This window comes from Rhodofomes roseus (genome assembly GCF_022264815.1).
Source record: "Rhodofomes roseus strain CIRM-BRFM 1785 chromosome Unknown C8Q71scaffold_8, whole genome shotgun sequence".
In the NCBI taxonomy this organism is placed as follows: Eukaryota; Fungi; Basidiomycota; class Agaricomycetes; order Polyporales; family Fomitopsidaceae; genus Rhodofomes; species Rhodofomes roseus.
In genome coordinates this window covers 1,516,634-1,537,120 of record NW_025952964.1, presented here as the reverse complement: position 1 = coordinate 1,537,120, position 20,487 = coordinate 1,516,634, and the positions used below count along the sequence as shown (strand labels likewise).

The 20,487-nt window shown below is 56.8% G+C and overlaps 8 protein-coding genes across 8 annotated transcripts; 3 read left to right on the top strand and 5 right to left on the bottom strand.

The window, feature by feature from the left end:
• Positions 1–1,120: 1,120 nt before the first annotated feature.
• C8Q71DRAFT_899168 (nucleoporin protein Ndc1-Nup) lies at positions 1,121–4,112 on the bottom strand. Its single transcript, XM_047928784.1, has 8 exons — positions 3,612–4,112; positions 3,189–3,378; positions 3,006–3,138; positions 2,641–2,952; positions 2,310–2,580; positions 1,797–2,255; positions 1,485–1,739; positions 1,121–1,427 (listed from the first exon to the last, which is right to left on the bottom strand). The coding sequence occupies exons 1-8, from the start codon at positions 3,949–3,951 to the stop codon at positions 1,315–1,317; spliced, it is 2,073 nt and encodes a 690-aa protein (XP_047780085.1). The 5' UTR covers positions 3,952–4,112; the 3' UTR covers positions 1,121–1,314.
• Positions 4,113–4,316: 204 nt separating this feature from the next.
• On the top strand, positions 4,317–5,948 carry C8Q71DRAFT_899144 (PHP domain-like protein; the record flags this gene model as incomplete). The annotated part of the gene is made up of 5 exons (XM_047928783.1): positions 4,317–4,479; positions 4,532–4,704; positions 4,760–5,166; positions 5,219–5,298; positions 5,348–5,948. 5 exons carry the CDS (start codon positions 4,317–4,319, stop codon positions 5,674–5,676), a joined length of 1,152 nt encoding a protein of 383 aa, XP_047780084.1. The 3' UTR covers positions 5,677–5,948.
• Positions 5,949–6,390: 442 nt separating this feature from the next.
• C8Q71DRAFT_575195 (uncharacterized protein) lies at positions 6,391–8,090 on the top strand. The gene is made up of 5 exons (XM_047919460.1): positions 6,391–6,639; positions 6,695–7,753; positions 7,836–7,923; positions 7,984–8,007; positions 8,069–8,090. Exons 1-2 carry the CDS (start codon positions 6,489–6,491, stop codon positions 7,663–7,665), a joined length of 1,122 nt encoding a protein of 373 aa, XP_047780083.1. The 5' UTR covers positions 6,391–6,488; the 3' UTR covers positions 7,666–7,753; positions 7,836–7,923; positions 7,984–8,007; positions 8,069–8,090.
• Positions 8,091–9,368: 1,278 nt separating this feature from the next.
• On the top strand, positions 9,369–11,002 carry C8Q71DRAFT_857213 (uncharacterized protein; the record flags this gene model as incomplete). The annotated part of the gene is made up of 14 exons (XM_047927385.1): positions 9,369–9,409; positions 9,466–9,478; positions 9,534–9,588; positions 9,645–9,695; positions 9,776–9,993; positions 10,051–10,101; positions 10,161–10,223; positions 10,283–10,342; positions 10,397–10,484; positions 10,534–10,577; positions 10,628–10,650; positions 10,709–10,729; positions 10,785–10,918; positions 10,974–11,002. 14 exons carry the CDS (start codon positions 9,369–9,371, stop codon positions 11,000–11,002), a joined length of 891 nt encoding a protein of 296 aa, XP_047780082.1.
• Positions 11,003–11,260: 258 nt separating this feature from the next.
• C8Q71DRAFT_755846 (uncharacterized protein) lies at positions 11,261–14,695 on the bottom strand. Its single transcript, XM_047923564.1, has 6 exons — positions 14,324–14,695; positions 14,187–14,268; positions 13,758–14,138; positions 13,675–13,707; positions 12,573–13,623; positions 11,261–12,524 (listed from the first exon to the last, which is right to left on the bottom strand). The coding sequence occupies exons 1-6, from the start codon at positions 14,440–14,442 to the stop codon at positions 11,467–11,469; spliced, it is 2,724 nt and encodes a 907-aa protein (XP_047780081.1). The 5' UTR covers positions 14,443–14,695; the 3' UTR covers positions 11,261–11,466.
• A 57-nt stretch (positions 14,696–14,752) lies between these two features.
• C8Q71DRAFT_755843 (uncharacterized protein) lies at positions 14,753–16,193 on the bottom strand. The gene is made up of 5 exons (XM_047923563.1): positions 16,041–16,193; positions 15,920–15,981; positions 15,802–15,861; positions 14,990–15,746; positions 14,753–14,925 (listed from the first exon to the last, which is right to left on the bottom strand). The coding sequence occupies exons 3-4, from the start codon at positions 15,854–15,856 to the stop codon at positions 15,016–15,018; spliced, it is 786 nt and encodes a 261-aa protein (XP_047780080.1). The 5' UTR covers positions 15,857–15,861; positions 15,920–15,981; positions 16,041–16,193; the 3' UTR covers positions 14,753–14,925; positions 14,990–15,015.
• C8Q71DRAFT_575107 (manganese superoxide dismutase) lies at positions 16,057–17,385 on the bottom strand. Its single transcript, XM_047919459.1, has 5 exons — positions 16,997–17,385; positions 16,804–16,920; positions 16,460–16,585; positions 16,334–16,407; positions 16,057–16,274 (listed from the first exon to the last, which is right to left on the bottom strand). Exons 1-5 carry the CDS (start codon positions 17,286–17,288, stop codon positions 16,200–16,202), a joined length of 684 nt encoding a protein of 227 aa, XP_047780079.1. The 5' UTR covers positions 17,289–17,385; the 3' UTR covers positions 16,057–16,199.
• A 1,969-nt stretch (positions 17,386–19,354) lies between these two features.
• On the bottom strand, positions 19,355–20,148 carry C8Q71DRAFT_575010 (uncharacterized protein). Its single transcript, XM_047919458.1, has 2 exons — positions 20,030–20,148; positions 19,355–19,963 (listed from the first exon to the last, which is right to left on the bottom strand). Exon 2 carries the CDS (start codon positions 19,957–19,959, stop codon positions 19,447–19,449), a length of 513 nt encoding a protein of 170 aa, XP_047780078.1. The 5' UTR covers positions 19,960–19,963; positions 20,030–20,148; the 3' UTR covers positions 19,355–19,446.
• Positions 20,149–20,487: the final 339 nt, after the last annotated feature.

Below are 20,487 nucleotides of genomic sequence, written 5' to 3'. Positions count from 1 at the left end.
CCGACCTCGCCGCTGGCTAACAAGAGCCGGCCGGACGCGTCTAAGACTAACGCTGCGCTGGCTGCTCTCCAGGAGGTCGATGAGAACGTTGCGGTCGAGCCGCCCTCGAAGAAGCGTCGCTTCGATCCCGAGGAGTTCTTCCGTGTGAGCCCTGCACGCCCTCCTGCCCGAGCGATTATGCGCTCCCAGTCGGACCACGTCATGACTGTCGGCTCGCCCAACCCCCTGAAGCAGAAGATTCTGAGGACGCAAAGCCAGAAGATGCCTAGAGCCCTGCGGAGCATTCATCCGAACGTCAACACCACGCGCGGACGTACTGGGTCTCGTACCGTGCTCAGCGGTCGATCTACAAGCGTCTTCACGACGTCGACTCCGAAGAGGCGCAAGTTGACGCACGAAGGTTCGGGTGGTGCTCTTCCTGCCAAGCCTACCTCGAAACTGGCAACGACAGTCGCGCCTGCCTTTGATCGCGGGGTAGACCGAGTGCTGAAGAGAAAGCTCAACGAGCTCTCGATGGACGAGACGGATGTCACGTTTGACATCGAAGGCATGACGATACCCGCGCTTCATTCACGCATGGAGGTGGACTCAGACGCCTAGGAGGATGCCCACGATGTACCATGCGTCGTGCATCGACTCAGAGATGTTTGTCGTTCTCATGCTTTTAATTCCCCAAGTTTTGTGTGTTACACAGATGTTGCTGTTTCTTCGTGTATGCGATCTGCCTATTACCATGTCAGTGCGTTGCAATCTAGCCTTGTGATTATATGCGAGGATTCACCCTTGACCTCAGCGGATATGCTGTATGGAACGAACCAGCATGAGATGATCCTGGTCCGGGAGGCCGCACAGGCGGCACGGCTACATGCATTGAAGCACAAGTACCCGTCCAAGTCTGACGTAGAGGATTGTAGTAAGAAAAGGTAGAATGGGCGGTAAGGTGTTAGGTGGTTTCAGATGTGCGCAAGCCTGAGCTCCGTTAGATTGGTGTAGATGTACCGCGCATCGGGTACTCGCGATGCTTTCCACCACTATCGTAGCCGGTTTCTGCCAGCGAACGCGCGCGTCTCGTACATACTGTGGTGCGGACTCGGAGGACAGAGAAATGTTTGCGAAGCTTTAATCTTGCACTTGTTCGCACTTTAAGGCGAAGTACTTAAGGTCGCTTCGCTTGCAATAGCGCTATAGCGCGCATGATGGCCGCGGGTATGTACCCTGAGGATTTCTCCCTGTCAAGAGTCTGAATACATGAGTCCATGCCATAGCCAGACAGCATGACCGAATACCAGTCTTCCTGGCCATATCGCACCGTCCTCATGCGTAGTCCAAGAAACCTTGCAACTTCTGCGCGGTCCGCGGCGGGAACTTGAACGCAGCCAGCTTGTCGCCGAACGTCCTCGCGATCTGACCAACGCCACTCTTGACGGCTACGCGCAGTCATCAGTATTCCAACCTCCGGTGCACTGCGAATGACTGCAGCTCACCGTCGCTAACCTCGCCCAATACTTCACCCGCCCGCGCAACCTCCATCGCAACGCGTTCCCTTTGTGCGAGCTCCTTGACGGGCAGCTCCTGGATGTCCTCTTGTGTGAGGGGAACATGCAGCTTGTTGACATCGGCTTGGTACTCCTCGATCGCAGTAAGGAAAGCGAGGAGTGCTTCGAGGATCTTCGGGATGTCTCGCTGGACGACGCCGTACCGGTCCTCGGTCAACGACGCGCACACGAGGTGACACAGCACTGCAGACCCGCAAATTGACTCAGTACACACTCCGTCGAGGCCGCACGCGTACTCACCGCCGATGACGAGGGCATCCAGCCTCCTATTCGGTAAGCTCATCTCCACTCTGCGATTCACCCGCTCCCTCGTCCACCAATGACCCACCTCGCTCGCGACCGCCAGCACAGGCTCGGGCGCGCGGCTGCGCACGACGCTGCCCAGGCCCTGGTGCCACCGCGTCCGCGTCTCCTCGAGAAGGCCCGCGACGCGCTCCTCGCTCTTGTGCACGGCCTCGGCCGCGCGCTCCGCAGACGGGTTCGCGTGCATGACGGAGCGAAAGAGCTCGGGGATGTGCGACGCCGCGTCGTCCGCGGTGCTTGCGACCACGGTCGAGAGCGGGCCGTCGGACGCGAGTGTGTCGAGCGCGGCGCGCAGGGGCGAGGCGGGCGCGCCCTTGAGGATGGGCGCGCGGATCAGCTGGGTCGGCTTCGCGGGCAGCGGTGTTGCTGGCTTTGGGGGCGCAGGTGCTGCGGCCGCTGGAAGACGCAACGAATGAGTATCATAGATGAGCGGGAGGAGGGTCGTCGTACCTGCAGGCGCGGGCTCGCCTCTCCGCAGGAAGAGCTGGTAGTCCTTTCCGAGCGTCAGCAGCGATTCGCGGCAGAGACAAGCCCACATGTTCGGGTTGTACTTCTGGTCCGCAAACAACGCTGTCCGACGTGCGCTCGCAGCCGGCGAGTCCTCGCTGGCAAATCGTTCCAGCTCCGCGTAGGCAAACTGCTTGAAGAAGCCGTCCGTCGAGGTGATACCCGAGACGAGTGTGAGTGCCGGGTCGGCTGTAGCTTGCGCGACAGCGACAGTCTACCAGAGGGCAGTATAAGTCTAGCGAGCTTCGTGAGGCAAGAACAACGGACGACATACCTCGTCCAACGGACTCTCCGCGAGCTCCCAACAGGCAGCAGTGGTCACGCCGATGAAGAACGTCCGCCACACGAGTGACCAGTTCCGGAAGAGCAAAGTGAGCGTCCAAGGGCCTCTCAGGAAGTGCGCCGTGAAGGGCCGAATGAACTGGGAGACGTATGGTAGAGCGTAGACGAACGGCAGCACTACGGATCGCACGAGCCCGAAGAGAGCGGTATATCCGATGACCGAGAAGCCAACGAAGAGACCGACGGTAACGAGGGTGGTCACCACTCGTGCGAGGCGGAAAGGATGCTTCTCTGGTGCGTCGGACTGTAAACTCCTTCAGCCTTGAGCAACAAGGCATGGTTGTGGATGAACACTACCTCTGCAGGAACCTGCGTCCAGCGGACTGCGAATCGATCCAGCAGCACAGTGCGTAGAAGATACGCAAACGCCAATGCGACTTGTGAGAGCAACATATAGAGGACGCGTCCATTCAAGTAATATGGGTGTTTTCTAGCTGTGTGCATCAGCAATTGTGCCTCATCCAGCTATACCGTACATACCTCGACTTGACGAAAAGGGTGAACCGCGGGTTGCCACTCGGGCTCGGTTCGTAGATGTTGGCTAGAACCAGGTGCATGGCTAGCAATGATACTCCGGAGGCGAGATAGGTCGCTAGAGCGTATGTTGTGCTCTTCTTCGTCAGAGCAGCGCTGAACATCTTGGACGGCGAGGATGCCGGAGTTGGTGTTGCTGAGGGGAACTATCAGCATTCGTTGCCCAAGGTCGTTCTCGAGAAGCATGGTGCCACAGAGGGTCCCTCGAAGTGTCATCCACTTGCAAGGCTGGTATGGAAGAAACCAAACGGCTTACTCAAGCCTAAGTGGCACCCGGGTTGGATGGTATGTGCACAGCCCAGCACGAACCTAGGTTCGGACGCTAGGATCCTTCTTCCGCCACAAGCCACAAACGCGGAACGGACTCACCTGTAAGAAACCTATTCCGAACGACTAAAGCTGGCACCACTCCTAGCAGCCAAATTGCAGCTGCGTTAAGTAGCGTCAACAGCGATATGCAGTCAATCAGCGACCCCCAGAGCCCTAGATGCGAGAAACCGCCTTGGCTCCATTTTGACCAGACATTGGCGAGTGCCCAAGAATACAATAATGATGGTGCGAGGATGGTGTACAGCAAGCGGTGTCGTAGTACGCCTTTCACAAGTGGTTCATAAGGCTGCGTTGCGGGAGGTATTGGCGGGGCAGAACGTGCTGAAAGGGTGGAAGTAATGGCACGCATAGGCGTGGATGGTCCTGCGATGCCGTTCATACTGCGATGTATCGCAGGTAGTCTTCAAATGTTCCCAAATTTCGAACAGAAAGCTCGAGGAGGTCGTGGTGACCGCTGAGGAGAACCCGCAAGACGAGGAGGAGGAGGAGTAGCCAGTTGAACGTTGAACGCCTCCGCGCCGGAGTGAGCGTGTATGTTCACCGCACGTGATCGCTGCAATCACTAAGTACCAATATTATACATACGATTACGTAAGTAATTAGTGATGTTTCGTAAACAGTGGCCATATTCAATTCAATAGAACGCCGCGCTATGCATTACAATTTATAGCCTTCTTCTACTTACCGTGACAGTAGTCTCTGGCCGTACAATTGCAATTCTCGAAATTGCACACCCCAGCTCTCATGTTCATTGATCTGAATGTACCGGCCCCTACACCTTCCTCGCAATTGGGCCAGTCGCAATCCAAGAAGGGCAAGGGAAAACAACCTGCAGCACCAGCGACGGTGACCTTCGCGCCCGGGCAGATATCTTCTCTTGAGAATCGCATCGACCTACTAGTCCATTGTCAGTCTCGCGCATCTGTCCTTGAGAGGGTATCTAACGGGGCCGTGGGCAGTAGGATACACCGTCTTGGCTCTGAACCAGACAATACAGACGAAACTCGAACCGAAGAATCATGTCAACATTCTGGATCCTTTACTCGCGCAGCTGAGGGAGCGATCAGGCCTGGTGCTGCTAAAGCGGCTCACTATCGTGCTTGATGAGGGGAGCGAAAAGGGCTTTGGACTGGTGCGTACAAACAACCAATGCTGCCTACACTTGCAATACCAATCTACGCGTCCAGACGACCCAAAATACACCCCTCGTAGCTTCATACGACATCCTCTCCCTCCTACCCACGACCCAAAACAGCCTTTCCCTCGCCTGCCTCACGCACACCCTCCCCTCCCCACTCACCACTCACATCATCGCCCTCCCTCTCGCTGCTCCACGTCTTCCTTTTCGGCTCAAACACACGCTCATCCGCACAGCGCTCAAGAACGGTGCGGTCTTCGAACTGTCCTATGGCGGTGCCCTTGGTGCGGACGCCGACCCGAGCAGCGGCATGGGTGAGGGTGGGGCAGGCGCGAAGCGGAACTGGTGGGCGAACGCGCGCGAGGTGGTCAGGGTGACGAAGGGCAAGGGCGTCCTGGTCAGCGGGGGCATCGTGAACGATGCGGACCTGCGTGGTGCGAGAGATGTTGCCAACCTGTGAGTCGAGTTTGGTCGATGGTGGATCGAGGGCGTCGCTGATGGGTACCAGCATGACTGTGCTGGGACTATCCCCGGACGCAGCCCACCATGCGGCGACAAAGATACCTCAGTCGCTCATCCTACGCGCACGTACGTGTCTCCTCTGACAGATAGTTGTCTGCTCTAACGGAGCGAGTAGAGACTCGTCGGACGTACCGCGCGGTTCTTTCCGAGCCGAAAGTCGTGTTCCCTCATGCTCAAACGACACAGCCGGGTGCAAGCGCACCAGCGCCACAGCCTGCGCAGGCCGTCGATCCCCCAGTACAAGCTGTAGCGGTGACAGATCCCATACCAGTGACTGACATGCCGGAGCAAAGCACGGAGATGACTGCGAAGAACGTGAACGGCAAGAGGCAGCGCGACGAGAGCACCGCCCCTTCCAAAAACGCCGGGCATACTGCAGACGTCGACAAAGACGGTGCTGGGAGGAAGCGGAAAAAGACGAAAACCAAGGACGGCGGTCCATGACGGAGATATCATGGGACATTCGTCTCGCGCCGTATGTGCTCTACTTCTGATATCAGCCGATGGGCATCGCACAGCAATGGTATTCTCGCTGCAGCTGTTACGATGTTGGCTGTATCACAAACTTCGGATGCGAACGGACACTATCATCGACATCGGACAGACTTCGATAGGAAGGCCAACAGAGAAGAACCACAGCGAACAAATACCCATTGGCGAAATGGGCGTTTGTGAGTTGGCGAAGCCTCCCTTTGTCACTCGTACTGAATTTGATTACAGACTGCCCTGAATTTCATGAGTATAGTGGCAGACGTTTTACGTGCAAGCCTACTGCTTGCTGTCTAGCCTCGCTATGCTGAACGGATCAGAGCTCCCGCTAAGACAGTCCTTCACAACTTTGACTACACTTTGACCGTGGCTTACTTATTGTCTCGCTGTCATGGAAGCGGCGTCAAACACGGACGCTCGTCGTACACAAAAGGCCTATCGTCACGTCGCTACAGAGACCTCCATTCTTAAGGTTCATCTCATTCCCAGGCTTTTGTGACCCTATCACCTCAAGGGCCGCGCCGTGCCACGTTCGGTATGTCGATCGCGACGGAAGCAGTTCCTACCTGATTCCTACTGTACCGCTCTGGATCCAACCTTCCGTATACGTCTTTTTGTCCCGGGGTCTGCCCGCGTATATGATAGCGACGGCGTTGCTAACCTGGTCGACAGACCCGAGAGGTCCTCCCACTCTCCAGCCACCGCAGACGGTCGCTGCTCACGCCCTAGTCTAACGTTACTCTATCGTCTCTAGCTAATTTATCGCAATGTCTCATTCTATCGTCCGTTTCCCGCCGCCCCCACCCACCTCCAACAATCTTACGCCAAAGCAGCGGACACAGCTGATGCGCTCGAGCAAGAAATTGAGCCAGGTGCTTGGGAGCACCCCTCATGTGTTGGATTGGGCCACCTCTCTAGGTAAGTCTGTCGTACAGTGTGTTCGATGCACATTCTGTTGACACCGGATCAATAGCACCATCGCATCTCGATGCTCAGTCGCGCGCATCGCATGATCAACCACATCCACCATCTGCACCGCTCGGGCACAGGCGAAGCCAGTCCTCGCCGCACGCAAACGGTGCTGCTAGGGAACGCAGCTCAATTCGCCCATCTTCTAGACCAAGCACCGCCAACTCTGCGCATTCCCAGACGTCCACCGCAAGCCATGCCTCATCGTCTTCGTCTCGGGGTGAGCAGGCATGGCGGACGCCGTACGACCCACTCCACCGCCCGCCGCTCCTCAAGCTCCAGCCTCCCGGGCCGCGCCATAGGTCCAGCCACAGCGAGCGAAAGTCCACCTACAGCGACTGCGACACGGAGGCCAGCGTCCCCGACTCGCCGACCGCCCCGTCCTTCGCGATCCCCTCCGAGGCAGCAAATCGCCGCGCGAAGATGCAGCGGCTCACGCGCAAACTCGGGGATGGCATCCCGCCAGAGCTCGTCTTCCCCTCCGCTGCCAGACCAGAGGCCGACTCGGAGTCAGAGGAGGATAGTCCACTCCTCGAGACACCTGCCTCAGACAGGAGGCTCCCCTTCTCGCGCACCGTGCTGTCCACCATCCCCGAGCGGCGGCCGACAGCTGCGAGCTCAACGCACGATGAGCGTCAGACCCCGGTTATCGCGCAGCCAGTCCTGTCGCCCCGCCCCGGCGGCGAGCGTCGCTCGTTTCGCCACGCGATCTATGTCATCGACAGCCCCGACGAGCATGGCCTGGAGGACGGCTGGAACCTCGTCTGCATCGGCGACCCCACGAAAACGAGGACGAAGGACAGCTACACGGAGCTGCCTGCGTCTCCGAGGCGCGAGAGGGCGGGGGACGTGGTCTGCCTTGGGGTGTCGGCGAGTGCGGGCCCGATGGGCGTGGGCCGCAGTGGGCGCTGGGTGAAGGGTGGCGTGGCCCTCGACCAGATAGCTGCGCCGGGCTGGCATAGTGGTGCGTGGTGACGAGGGGCGACGGTGTTTTGTAGACCGTGACCGCCAAGAAATTCTTGACCGTATGAACCAGCGGCTGGGCCGCACCAGTTAGTAATGTGTATGCTCTCTCGACTCTGTATTTGCATGTGACACTCATAATATCTTGTACATGTACTGGCACGGGTGCTGACCGTGTGCAGCTTGGATATATCCGTACATCCCTTCTTGCTATGTATCGCTATTTCACCAGAGCTATCCGCGTCTGTGCTGACTCTTCCATGTCGCCAGGTGAGGGCCTGATTCTGTTTACACATTGCGGTGATAGCACGGCCAGATGACCTATCAAAGTTGTCACAAAGCAAGGAAGAGCACGTAAGTAGTCGAAGAATCCACGTCGGGTACTCCTTCGCTGACAACAATCTCATGCATTCAGGAGGCGAATGCCGAACAGAACGACGACACGTTACTGCGCTTTGCCAATACATGCAAGCCTCGGCCTTCGAATAATGACGGCGTTAGTACGCTTGGAAATTACGTGACATTTCATTATAGCACTTATCAAACGACCTTAGGCCCATCAGCGCCCCTGGACTGCAGATCCCCGGCGACTGAACGGCCCTGTGCTCGGTTCCGATTGCATGGACCAGAATGCTGGGGCTTACCTATGACAATTATATGCAGCTAGTCTCCTACTAGAAGTGAGTCCATCGGGCTTGGGTTCAAAGGACTCTGGCATGTCTCGTTCATCGGCTTACCAGGCGGTAGCCTGCAACAATCGTCCTACGCTAGCTTCTTTGACGTGTTTCGCAATCGCGGGTAACTTACCAACTCAGGTCGCATGGGAACACGGCGCACAAATTGACGTCGACGTTCCAGGGGATCGCCAGGGATCGCCACCGCCATCGCCGCCATCGCCATCGCCGCCACTGTGCGCCCTCTGTGGGGCTGAAATAGGCGTCTCCTCATCCCCCCTCCTTGCGCGCTGCTAAGAGGACACATCCAATCTTTCCCGGCAGCGCACGAATACTACAACTTACTATTGCGGTCCGCTGGGTGTGCCTTCAGGCATTGCATAAATTGTAGAACGTACTCACGACTCCAGAGTACGGAGGTTCGCCCGAGCCTGAACTGCAGTAAGTCGTAGTGCTGTTCAGAGTTCGACGCCACGCTGAACGTCGGGGTATACAGAGTGATGCATTCGCTCGGTGTGCAGTGTGCTCAAGATCGCCAGGCACGAAGGATGGATCGCGCGTCAATGGTACGATGGTACGTTTTGCCCAAGTTTGTCCAGCACCTGGACCGAGATCGTGTGTATGGACTGTAATCATCCAGGTTGCGACGATCATCGCGACTTGATCGGGACATAAGTACATGCACGCGCGCTGTTGTACTCTCTCCGAGACATAACTTAAAAAGATCAGGCCCAGAGAAACCATAGTATTGTACGCCAAAGCTCTCCGAGTCGGGATTCAACACACGACTCCCCTTTGTCTACCTCTGCAGATTCGCCTAGCTTAATCACGACTCGGAGGGATATCTATGACAGATTACGCCGGGCCAGACCAATTATTGCGACGAGCGCACAAATCCCACACCAAGTAATGGACTGCACAGGTTCTCGGATGCCTTGATATTATATCTTGATGGCGTTGCGCGAAGTGTGGTTACTGATAAATCGCAAGCCACCCTCGCTCGCGGCGTTGTGTGCGCAAGCCCGTTTGTCGTTCTCCCAGATGGCTTCCAGCGTTCCCGCCGCTCACTCTCTGGACGGACTGTGCGTTCTGACCCACCTTCACGGATTCACTTATACTGACCATCTCGGGTTTCTAGCGCTGGACCGCCGGTACAGTGTCGCCATTTGACCGAAGACTGGAACCATGTTCTGACTCAGGCTCTAGCTGATTGGATATTTCTTCAGTTGGGCTCTTCTCGGCGTACTCAACGTTCAAATCTGTGAGTATGCATTGGCAACCACGGTCGTTCGCGCGAGTTTGCTGAATATTCGGTAGATCTATACTATGTCAAGTTCCGAAAGGATCCTGTTCTCCTGCAATGTCTAGGTCGGTGTTTTCTGAGACAAAATCAGCTCTACCGTACTTCCCTGGTGACTAACGGCGGTGCTCAGTTTATGCCATTCTAGCCCTTGAATGGATCCAGACAATACTTCTGACCGTCGATGCGTTTCAATCATTTGTCTATCACTACGGCGACGCAGCCGCGTTGACGAGCAAGGACCGCCCTGGGTGGTACTCGCTTCCCGTTCTCTGTGGCTTAGTCTCGACGCCCGTACAATGGTATTTCGCTTGGCGCATCTGGAGATTGTTCAAGACCATCGCTCTTTGTGGCACGATTTGTTTTGTATGTCTTCCCGAAGGTGCCCACTGTTTTATTGCTTGATGGCTGACAGCGGACTAGCTTTCTCTTGTCCAATTGATTTTTGGCATCGTCATTACGACAGGTGTCCAGGTTTGTGCTTACGCTCCATGTGTGTCGCCTACAAATACTGAGGCCATGCCGCCTGTCAGCTCAAGGACGTGTCTACCACCAGCGAAATTGGATTCTCGAAGACTGCATTGGCGTTTGACTGCGTAGGTTCGGCGGGGATCCCAACGCGGCCGTTGGTATGCTCACAGCTTCCCAACCGCAGGTATTCCTTGGGGTTAGTGCCCTTGCTGATCTGATCATCGCCGTGGCAATGACCATCTTGGTCGGTTGATTCAAGGTTTCTTATCTTGCCACTGGTTGACTGTGTGATTCACAGCTATTGAAATTGAAGACCGGCATGCTCAAGACGGATATGATGATCAACAAGGTCATCCAGTTCGGCGTTGAGACCGGTACTCTGACTGGTAGGTGGACTTCGTGATGGTTCATTGGACAGTGTTCATGCACATCCAGCTAGTGTCGCGATCATTGGCCTGATCCTGGCCATGGGTTGTCCGGTGAGCTGTGGTCATTGGCTCCGTCAGTACCACGACTTACAGTTTCGCAGGGCAAGCTATACTACTACCCTGTGTAAGTCATTAAGAGAGGGTATTCGTCCGTCTACTCACCGGTACCATGGCATGTACAGGATATACATTTTGAGCAAGTTGTAAGTCCTCCGTCTCGAGTCACATGTATGGACGTATGATTGACGCAATGCACAGATACGCGAACACGTTCATCACCAACCTCCTCAACCGTTCCACAAACCGCACAACACCAAACCCCAGCGATGCGATTCGTCGTGTCAGCTTGGCCGGAGATACGCTACAAGTGGACATGGAGACGATCGGAGATGGTGCGCAGTGCCTCGTGTGCGCAGTCACCTTGGTAGCCACTCATTGCAACTCTAGGTATCCCTTTGGGAAAGACTGCACGTTGACCTCGACCGTGCATGCGTGTGTTCTCTGGACCGATGGCCTACGACATGACTTTTATACAGGCCACATACAGTATCTCGCGCCAGGCACTGCTTGTGCAAGAACTGCTTTGGTCGTATGCTGAGGTCGCTCGCTGCTGTCCGGAGTTTGTGCTCCTGTCGTAATGTCCTATTGAATACTTAGTCGTATGTCTTGTAACAATACATTATAGCCGATATGACCATGGTCACAGCGGCAATTCGTCAAGTTCACGAGTGACGGCAATGCGCGGCCGGCAGACTGAATTTAATGACTTGATTTGTAGACATAGATAGGCAGGTACAGTACTTTAGGTGAACCACAGAGAACCACAGATAACGTACGACTAACGCGCTGCAGTGCGGTTGGGAACCAGCTACACATTTGTCGAGGAAGCCCATGACGAATACCGCGACGAAGCCATTGATATACTTAACATTCTTCCACACTACCGCAGACCCATTGCCCCCTCTTGTTCGAGATTAGTCGCAAACTTCCCATGTTCGTACCCTCCAGGAGCATCACGTCCCTCCGGTCCAGTGTAAGCCGAAATGTAGTCATAATCCTCGTCGCTTCCAGCACCTTCCTGACCTGCGCGGGACGACCTATCGCCAAACGCCTGGGCCGCCGACGCAGAGCGGTAGCGTCCGCTGCCATCACCAGCATCGAGCGAGCCTCGGCCAGAGAGGGGCGCCGAGGGCATGCGCGGGATAGACTGCCTGACCGCGCCGGGCACATTGTTTCCGGACGGCGACGCAGGCAGCGGCCGTTTCTTCACCATCAGCGGGCCTGTGTCTACATTCAGAGGTTCACTGCTGGGCACGACGGGTATACTAGGGCTGCGTGCCTGTCGTCTGAATGCGGCCGCAGAGATCTTGCCTGACGCGGACGCCGAGGGTAGCGAGTAGAACGATGAGCCTGGAGCACTGGGGGTGGGGAGCGGTGAGGACAGCGGCGATGCGTACTCCGACTGCGGCGTCGTCCTGTACGACGTGTTGATACTTGGGAATGTAGACGGCGAGGGCGATGGACGCTGAAGAGCGATCGCAGGTACCGCCGTAGGAGGCCCGTCGCCGCTGATCCTGGACCGCGACGACACGGGTGACGCAGGCTCCCGATCGTCCGTCGACGATTGCGCCAACGAACTCGTCGGCGACGCGAGGGAGCGGTCCCGCTCACGCATGTATCCGCTAAATTGTGCGCCACCTGTGTTGACCCACGGGCTGCCGGGAGGGGGGACGGAGGCATCCATCGGCGGTCGTGGGGAGACCGTACGGCGCGCGAAAGGTGCCTGGGGCGGGGCGAGCGGCGACGGTGTGCGCTGGCTCGGCTCCGAAATCGGACTGGTCAGGGCAGGACTAGACATCAGCGCGTCGATCTCGCGCGAGACTTCCCGCGCGGCTTTTGCATCGAGGCTCCGGTCGTCCACGGACGACTCTGACTGTGGCGCGGGCGGCGGGGAAGGGATGTGAGGAGGTGGTTCATGTGCGGGCGGCGCTGGGGGAACTACGGACACATCAGAGTCTGCTCGTGCAGTGAATGGCATCTGCGTACCTTCATTGATAGACGACCGGTACGTATCTGAGTGTTCGGACTGTTCGAAACTCCGGCGTCCGTTATTCTGCGCCGTCTGCTCAGCGACCTGGCTGGAGCTGAGGGCATTCTCGCCGAAGCCACCAGACGAGCCAGTAAACTGAACCTTCCTATCCTCTCTGCTCAGTCGCTCGGGCACCCTCGCTTCGTCCTCCGGGGCCGCATATGCCAACTGCACGTCGTCCTCGCCGTCATGTGCCCCCTCGACAGACATGTAAACCGGGGGCGGCGACGCGCGCGACCTGTCCCTGCTCTGCTGGCTGCCCCTTTTCTCGTCAGCCTTCGAACGGGCGCCGCCATTCGCGCCCTCCTCGAAGCTGAACTTGTCTCCGAGCGCCTGCGCAATACTCGTCGAGAAGTCGTCCTGCGGCCGCCCAACATCGAGCGACGGCGGACGGTCTTCCGCATGGGACGGCGACGCATACAACTGCGAGTCGCGCGGGCCGCGGGGCCCACCGAGCGCAGGGAGAGTAGAAAAGCGCGATCCGCGGGGGCCCATGAGGCGATCGCGCTCCTCGGGCGAGCGCATCGAGCTTACGCGTGGCGAGTGCGGCTCCTGCGCGAGGATCCCGAACTCCGCCGCAGGGTCCGCCGGGTTGATGTTGTCGACGTACGAGAGCGACTGCCTGCTCGGGGCCATGAACGGGCTCGACGGCGCCAGCGGGAGCCCACTGCCGCCGTAGCCGCCTGCGAGAGGCGAGCGCGGCATCTGGCCGTTGGTCGACGCCGTGTCCGAGAGGTTGGTCTCACCCGCAGGCATGGTCATCACCATAGAGGTGCGGCGGCTCACGTCGCCCATTTGTGAGCCAGGAGGCTGGAAGCCATATTGAGTGGGTGGGAGAGATGCAAGATCGGAGTTGCCGTATGGATTCGCAGGACCGACGAGGGGCTCCGTGAAGAGCCCAACGGCCGAGAGCGCACGACGTGCGTCGGTGACGTTGTCTTCTGTGTTACTGTGCCCATTGTAGTATGCTCGAGGGAGACCAGGCTCGGTCCTATCGAGCGGAATTTCCTGTAAGATGGTGAGGTGCTAGTGATACACGTGGTAGAAGACGGGACGTACGGCGATGACTAACTTGCCGTGCTCGCCAATTATCTATATTATGGCCGTCAGCATTACGTCTCCCCACGAGTCGAAGTACGCACGATACCCTTCTCGCAGCATTCCACGAGACCTCCGAACTTGTATCCCATCCACGCCTTCGATGTAGACCGCTTGTAATCGCCGAGACTGGCCTCCTCCGCCATGATGTCGGTGTCCATGATCCGGATCTCTTCTCGCAGCTTGTTAAGATGATCCATCTGCGTCTGCAAGTTCTTGTTGTCCGGACCCATCTTGCTCAGCTTCTTCTCAGCAGAGTCGGCGTCCGCTGCGAGCGACTTGCGCCGGCGTCGGAGGGCGTCCAGCCGTTCCTCTCGTGTACGCACCGACTTCATTTGCTCACGCACGTTGACTTGATGGTTCGCGAAGGCTTGCAGCGCATCGGAGAAGTGCAGGTATAGCGCACACGACGCGGAGAGCGTGTCCTTCGCGCCCCTTAGTACGAAGCAAGCGATAGTGAACAGCGAGCTCACCCCTAGGTCGTCCCCCTCACCCATCCCCCATGTCTTCAACGCCTCCGATGCCTTCGCAAAGTCAGCGCTCAGCCTCTGCATTCTGTGACCCGTTTCCCTACATTAACGACCGTCGGGAATCGTTGCAGGTGACATACGAGTTGAGCACAGCCTTCTCAGCTGTGATCAGGTCCTGTAACGCACGGAGGTCCTTGTTCCCTCCGAGTACAGGTAATGTGGAATTGTGTGCGATCTTCTTCGCCGCTGTCTTGAACATAATTGTGTCGGAATGGGTTCAGCCTAGCAGGATATCGTGAAGGGCGTCAAGCGGTCGTTCGCAGTTGAGAATTTCGGTCGTCCGGTTTGCCCTTTCCTATTGATATGGCATGAGACTGTGGCAGTGCGATGCCCACAGGCGGTGGGGGTGGTGGAGGACGAGATCCAAGGGCGGCCGGCTCTGTTCCGCGGCCCGCCAAACGCTGCGCCGCAATTCCCAAGCGCAGGTCGCCTCCTCGAGTCGGACCAGGTCGGACCCTCCTCAGACACTCAATATGAAGCTTTGAAACTTTAAGTTACATAAGTAAACGATACGATACATAAATTTCGCAAACTGGTTTGTTCACATCGCTGGGAATCGGCAATTTCAAAGTGGAGATAGAGATATGTACATCAACGTAACCTGCGGTGCTCCGATTCGGACTTCCTAGTACCGTAAGGCTCTTCAAGATGTTTGTAGTAAATTGTACAACAGCGCGGCGATCTGGCGCTTGTCGTCAGCACCCGCACGAGTTTCCTGTTCGTTGCTGTGAAGGAACGATACTTACTTTGAGCTAGGCGTTCCGAGTCGAGTTCAGAGAACATCTCGCAAACTCTTCAAGCTACCTAGTATGGCCTCGCGGAATGCCTCCTGGTTCCTCCGCAGCTCATCCATAGACATCATTGCGGAGGTGAGTCGACTAGTCTGCTCCTCGGTGAGCTTCATGAACTCCGCCTTGGTATCGCGTAGCTCTACCTGAGTGCGCTCGAGGGTAGCTGTCTTCGTCGCCACCTCCATACGCAACCGTGCTATCTCGTGTCGCAGATCTGCAACAGGACCAGTGAGGAGACATTGCTTGTGATCAAGGTGTACCTCTAGCTCCAAGTTGATACGCTCTGGAGCTACTAACGGTGAAGGCTCAGGCAGTGGTGACACTGGCAGAGCCGCACCGTGCCAGCCCACATGTCCGACCGACGAGACCTCCACGGCTTGCACTCTTGCAGAAGATAGCACCGGCATCACCATGCCCGTGCGAGGTGTAGAGCCGGCGGGCGGTTCGCGAGGCAGCCGAATGGAGCTTGGAGAGCGCACTGGCAAGTACGCGAGGACCTTGCGCGGTGGCGAGCTACTAAGCCGGGGCTGGGCACAGAGAGTAGTTGTATTTAGCTCAACCGAAGTTGTATGAGAATGACGTACGCATTTCAGCAAATTATGATTGTCCTCCCCGTCACGGTCTGAGTGGGCTTGACCCGCATCTTCGCCCTGCTTCTCCGGGGAGCGATCACGTTTCTTCCCGCGGGAGCGCACCTGAGCAGAGCCAACCTCTGCACCCAATGAGATTACTTCAAATTTAACAAACCATCTAGTCGCTGCACCCACCTTCTGGCAGGGGTTGCTCACTGGCGGTCTTGCGGACAGGCGTCTTGTTAGGCATGGTGTCTGATACATATGTCAGAAGCTTCTATGGATGTAAGTAGAGAGTGGTAAGCAAACCTACCGTCCTCGCCTACAAAGTCTCCGTCGATTGGGGAGGAGGTCGATCAGCAGTCATTTACCCCGCTACTCAGTTTTTATATCTTTAGTACGCGCCGGCGGGGGCGATGCATCGCGGGACGCACGCTTCCCCAACACCTGTGAACGGTTGAATGCTTGGATGCGAGCGCTGAACGTTGAATGTTGAGCGGAAGACCGGACAATGTGCACACAAAGCAGACAGTGACAAAGCATTAGAAGTCTATTTTACACAGTACGCACGTCGTCAGAAACATTGCCACTGCTTACTGCTTAGCAGCCTCGACATAACGTGCCTCCGCCTCGCCGAAGTTGATGACGTTCCAAATCGCACCGAGGTACTGTCCAACGTCCATCAGCATCTCCGCCATGACTATACCGACATAAGAGTAATACGTACGTCCGCTTTCACATTGTAATACTGGAGGTAGTAAGAATGTTCCCAGATGTCGATGCCGATGATCGGAACATGCGCTGCAAAACAGTCAGTCGCTTCTCGAGAAACGGCGGTGGGCAGAGAACTCACAAAGCAGGGGGTCCTGGTTAGCCGTGGTGACAGTCTCAAGCTTCTTCGTGGTCGGGTTGTAGCCGAGCCAGCCCCAGCCGGAGCCTTGGATGGCTGCCGTTGCAGCGTTCAGCTGCTTCTTCAGACCTGTGACGTCATAAAACTTTAGCAACTGCGAACGCGCGCCGGGCATATAAATGGATAAACGGCGCGTATAACAATGTACGGCACGTTAAATGACGCATGTGCGCGCTATGTAGGCAGTAGACAGGCAAATAAAAATCACAGGAAATGCGCAAGACGCAAGGCGCGACGAGCAGCATGTGAGGGGCATCTGTGAAGTAGATACAGGAAGCACTACTCACCATCGAGGCCACCAAAGTCAGCGTCAATAGCATCCTTGAGAGGACCCGCCTTGAGTTCACCACCGCCCTGGCCCTGAGGCGCAAGGTTGTTCCAGAAGAGCGAGTGGTTGATGTGACCTGCATCACACCCACACCAGTACGTCAGAATTGGTCTTGCGCAATCGCTAGATAGCGTTAGACGTTCTACACGCACCTCCACCGTTGAACTTGAGCGCAGGCTGGAGGAGGATCTTCTGCTTCGGCGAGCTCGCCTTTGCGAAGCTCTCCTCAGCAGCGTTGAGGCCGGTCACGTAGGTCTGGTGGTGCTTCTGGTGGTGCAGCTTCATGATCTGGCCCGAGATATGGGGCTCGAGCGCGTCGTAGGCGTACGGGAGCTCGGGGAGCGTGTGCTTCGAGCGCGCCTGCATGGAGAGCGCGAGTGACGGCGCGGCGCGCGGGACGCGCGTGCGGGCGACGTTGCGGACGGTGGTAGCGAGCATGGACATGGCGTTCGTGGATGTGATGTTAAAACAGCTCGTGTATGGTGGTAGTTGGGGAAAGGGATGCGTAAGACGTTGGGAACGACGAGCTCGCGGTTATGAACGATTTCGGAGGTCGTCGGACGCAGGGCTGATGTCATAGAGCACGCCACGTGAGCATCGTGCTCACTCATTCCTCTCCTCCTCCGCCAGCCCTCCCACATTAATATTGGTGACCCATTGGTGCTTGCTAGTGCGGATTATTATCACAACTCCACTACGTTCGTAGCGTATGACAGAGGTAGTGACGGTGTGTGGTGTGCTGTCTTTGTCCGGTGTGATGACTGACTTCAAATATGTGTTACTCTCAGGCTTACTACATAGTTGAACGCATACATAAGTAAACGTATTCGGACGTCGCGAGCCGATTGAATATGTTCTCAAGGTTGTCGTATTCGCTATGTTTGGGTAGTATCTCTTCAGCAACGTCATTGAAACAGCGCAGACCAGGTCAAGCTCGTCAAACGAGACCAAAGCAACTGGAACACCTCACGGCTTCGTGCGCTCTCCGACTTATTCAAGCCTCGATAATGTGCTTGGGCCGTTCCGATCTCTTGATCTGCACCACTCACATAGGCCTCATGGCATTGGTATCCCGCCCATCGGTTACTACCTTCGACTGATCGGGGAACGTCGATTCGAAGCAACGCGCCATGGCTAGCTCGTTGCCTGTCATGGATTGGCAACGCCTTTGCATGCGTAGGTCCATATGTACACGCGTCTGGAACATCCAGATGCAGGGATCCTGCCACAGGAAGGAATACCCCGTTACTTATGAGAGTTTTAATGTCACTCGTCCATCCGACCAAGAGGCACATGTAGTAATGTACTAAAAAGGTACGTCGCCTTTTCGCGTCAGAGCTAATACTGTAAAGCTCAGCAATCGTGATAGGGCCGATGCTGTTCGTCAATCACGCCCAGGCTTGGACAAGACTCTATCCTGGATCTGTAGCAAGCGCGATGGACCCCGCTTTGGACATGGCCTAAGCACACTACGTCATGCTTCTGTTCGTCTACTCATTCTTCAAAGTAGCTGTGGCACGCTTTGCCGACCTCCCGGATGCAGAGGTCACGCTCGCAATGTACATGATGTAGTAACACTCGCACGACATCCACTAAGCATCTCTTGCCATCGATCCTTGACGCACGCCGAACTTCAAGGCACGGCGCAAAGGCAGGAACAACAGACCACGGCAGAACTTGTCATGGGTATTGTGCCTCAGCGGGCGGTTACGTTAGCAAAGGTGTGTATACCTCGTCCACGGGTCCCCGTGGCCCGTCGTGGATGTGTTCCGTGCTCTACATTCCCCTTTACGGTGCGCCGTTGGGCGCCCGTGGTGCAAGGTTAACACTTCTTCGCTGATCCTGAGGTGCGGAACGATCGCGACAAGCCTATCGTCCGACCCTCGGCCTGACTCAGCCATGTAGACGGTCAAGCCTTGTCAAAATGTAGCGCACTTGCTTGAACAGTTACTCTCCGTCGGATCCGACGTCGGATATCCCATTATCAAGAGCAAGATCCGGCGACACGACTGAATGGAGAAGAAACGACCGTGGGCAGCGTATTATGACGCTTACGGGAATCCACACCTCAATCGTGTCGCAATCTCTCACCGTCAAACTCGAACACGCACGCTGCCTTGAGAACGTCTATATGCATGATACGTGGGTCTACGGAAACATGGTGCACAGCGGTGACAGCGGTATCGGGAAACAACATATTATAGCACCGAGTACTGAGCTGGGTGGTAGCGAGGGCTGACAGGCTGGTATGCATATGGAGTAGGCTATGCACGCGTGAGAGATGAGGTATGAGAGATCCAGAAGTATCCGAGAGTTACAGGGAGGGGGATAAATAAAGTGTAAATTGTAAGAGAAGTTGTGGTCGGCCTGAAACGTACCCGGCCTGAGCACAGTACAACGAAGTACAGCAGGGATCATAGTGGTCTTGTCCTGTCACGGTAGCGTATGTCGTTTGGCGCTGGACGCGATCGTCATCCGAATCGGGTCGGCGACCGGCGGCTCGACGACGACGCAGCGTAGTGGTCGTCCATGCACCTGGCGTGCAGCTCAACGAAAAACATCGAAGAAGGACTGTCATATACGGCTTACTTTCCGCGCGTCCTCACATAAACTCGCCCCTCCGCCAATCCGGGTATCGCATCGGATCGAGGTCGGCCAGGATGCCGATGTGCGCCCAGTACTTGTGGCCGGAGCCCTTGGGCACGATCCCGGTGCTCGCCATGTCGTCGAGCACGCAGTAGCACCACCACCTGCAGCCGGAGCCGCACGCATCGTACCTGTACCGGTGGAGCTTGTTGCGCTGGATGAACGCGAGGATGGCGTCGACGGTGATCGGGCGGGCGGTCTCGTAGACGCACGCGTCGATCGAGTCTGGGGGAATAGTGGATTTGTTGCTCCGGACGAAGAGCACGCCGTCGAGCGAGGGCCGGCCCTGTGGGATCATGTTGAGCGTGACGGAGCCGCCGCCCTCGAGGCGGAGGAGCATGCGCCAGTGCAGGACAGCGGAGGGGCCGGAGGCCTCGTCCTCGGGACCGCCGAAGAGCACGATATGGGTGACGAGGGCGTCGAGGTCGGCATTGTTGAAGCAGTCGCGGTTGATGACGCCTATGGCCATATCACTGCCCATGCTCGCAGGTCAGAGACGGCTTGGTGATGATGTTTCGGGGAGCGGGCCAGCGGCTCACCGAGAGGGGTCGTTGAACTGGCGGGGGCTGTTTTTGATACCTCGTCGAGCTGGTTGGACCGGAGTGGGCGTCGGTGCTGAGTGACACAACGGAGGGCTGCAATGTGTTGTGAAAGCGTCGGATGCGCCGAATGATCACGGGCACGGGGCCGATATCGGCGTCTCTAGCCTGCATACAGCGGCTTGGTATGTTCCTGTTCCCACCGTCTCGCATGTTCCGTCCATTACGAACAACGCAGGCCAGGGCTTGCGAGAGGGCATCGCTCAGCTTGCTGTCAATCTAGCATCTTGCCTTTTTGGATGCGTCGAGACTCGCACTCCACTCAGACGCCGGCATCCCGCCGGCGTGATGGCGGACTTGTGGCGGACCAGGGGCAAGGCCCGACGGTACGGCTCCCCACAATGCTGTACTGCAGTGTTTTCTCAAAGAGATGGTTCAGCAAATACTTCGTCGATTTT

Coding starts and splice junctions, on each gene's coding strand:
- C8Q71DRAFT_899168 (XM_047928784.1), bottom strand. CDS start 3,951: ATGAACGGCATCGCAGGACCATCCACGCCTATGCGTGCCATTACTTCC. Junction 1,740..1,796: donor GGATGCCCTCGTCATCGGCG/GTGAGTACGCGT, acceptor GCGGGTCTGCAG/TGCTGTGTCACCTCGTGTGC. Junction 1,428..1,484: donor ATTGGGCGAGGTTAGCGACG/GTGAGCTGCAGT, acceptor GACTGCGCGTAG/CCGTCAAGAGTGGCGTTGGT.
- C8Q71DRAFT_575195 (XM_047919460.1), top strand. CDS start 6,489: ATGTCTCATTCTATCGTCCGTTTCCCGCCGCCCCCACCCACCTCCAAC. Junction 6,640..6,694: donor GGATTGGGCCACCTCTCTAG/GTAAGTCTGTCG, acceptor CCGGATCAATAG/CACCATCGCATCTCGATGCT.
- C8Q71DRAFT_755846 (XM_047923564.1), bottom strand. CDS start 14,442: ATGTTCAAGACAGCGGCGAAGAAGATCGCACACAATTCCACATTACCT. Junction 14,269..14,323: donor GAGAAGGCTGTGCTCAACTC/GTATGTCACCTG, acceptor AACGGGTCACAG/AATGCAGAGGCTGAGCGCTG. Junction 13,708..13,757: donor AATGCTGCGAGAAGGGTATC/GTGCGTACTTCG, acceptor GCCATAATATAG/ATAATTGGCGAGCACGGCAA.
- C8Q71DRAFT_755843 (XM_047923563.1), bottom strand. CDS start 15,856: ATGCCTAACAAGACGCCTGTCCGCAAGACCGCCAGTGAGCAACCCCTG. Junction 15,747..15,801: donor TGAGCAACCCCTGCCAGAAG/GTGGGTGCAGCG, acceptor CATTGGGTGCAG/AGGTTGGCTCTGCTCAGGTG.
- C8Q71DRAFT_575107 (XM_047919459.1), bottom strand. CDS start 17,288: ATGTCCATGCTCGCTACCACCGTCCGCAACGTCGCCCGCACGCGCGTC. Junction 16,408..16,459: donor TAACCAGGACCCCCTGCTTT/GTGAGTTCTCTG, acceptor ACTGTTTTGCAG/CGCATGTTCCGATCATCGGC. Junction 16,275..16,333: donor ATTACAATGTGAAAGCGGAC/GTACGTATTACT, acceptor GACGTTGGACAG/TACCTCGGTGCGATTTGGAA.
- C8Q71DRAFT_575010 (XM_047919458.1), bottom strand. CDS start 19,959: ATGGCCATAGGCGTCATCAACCGCGACTGCTTCAACAATGCCGACCTC.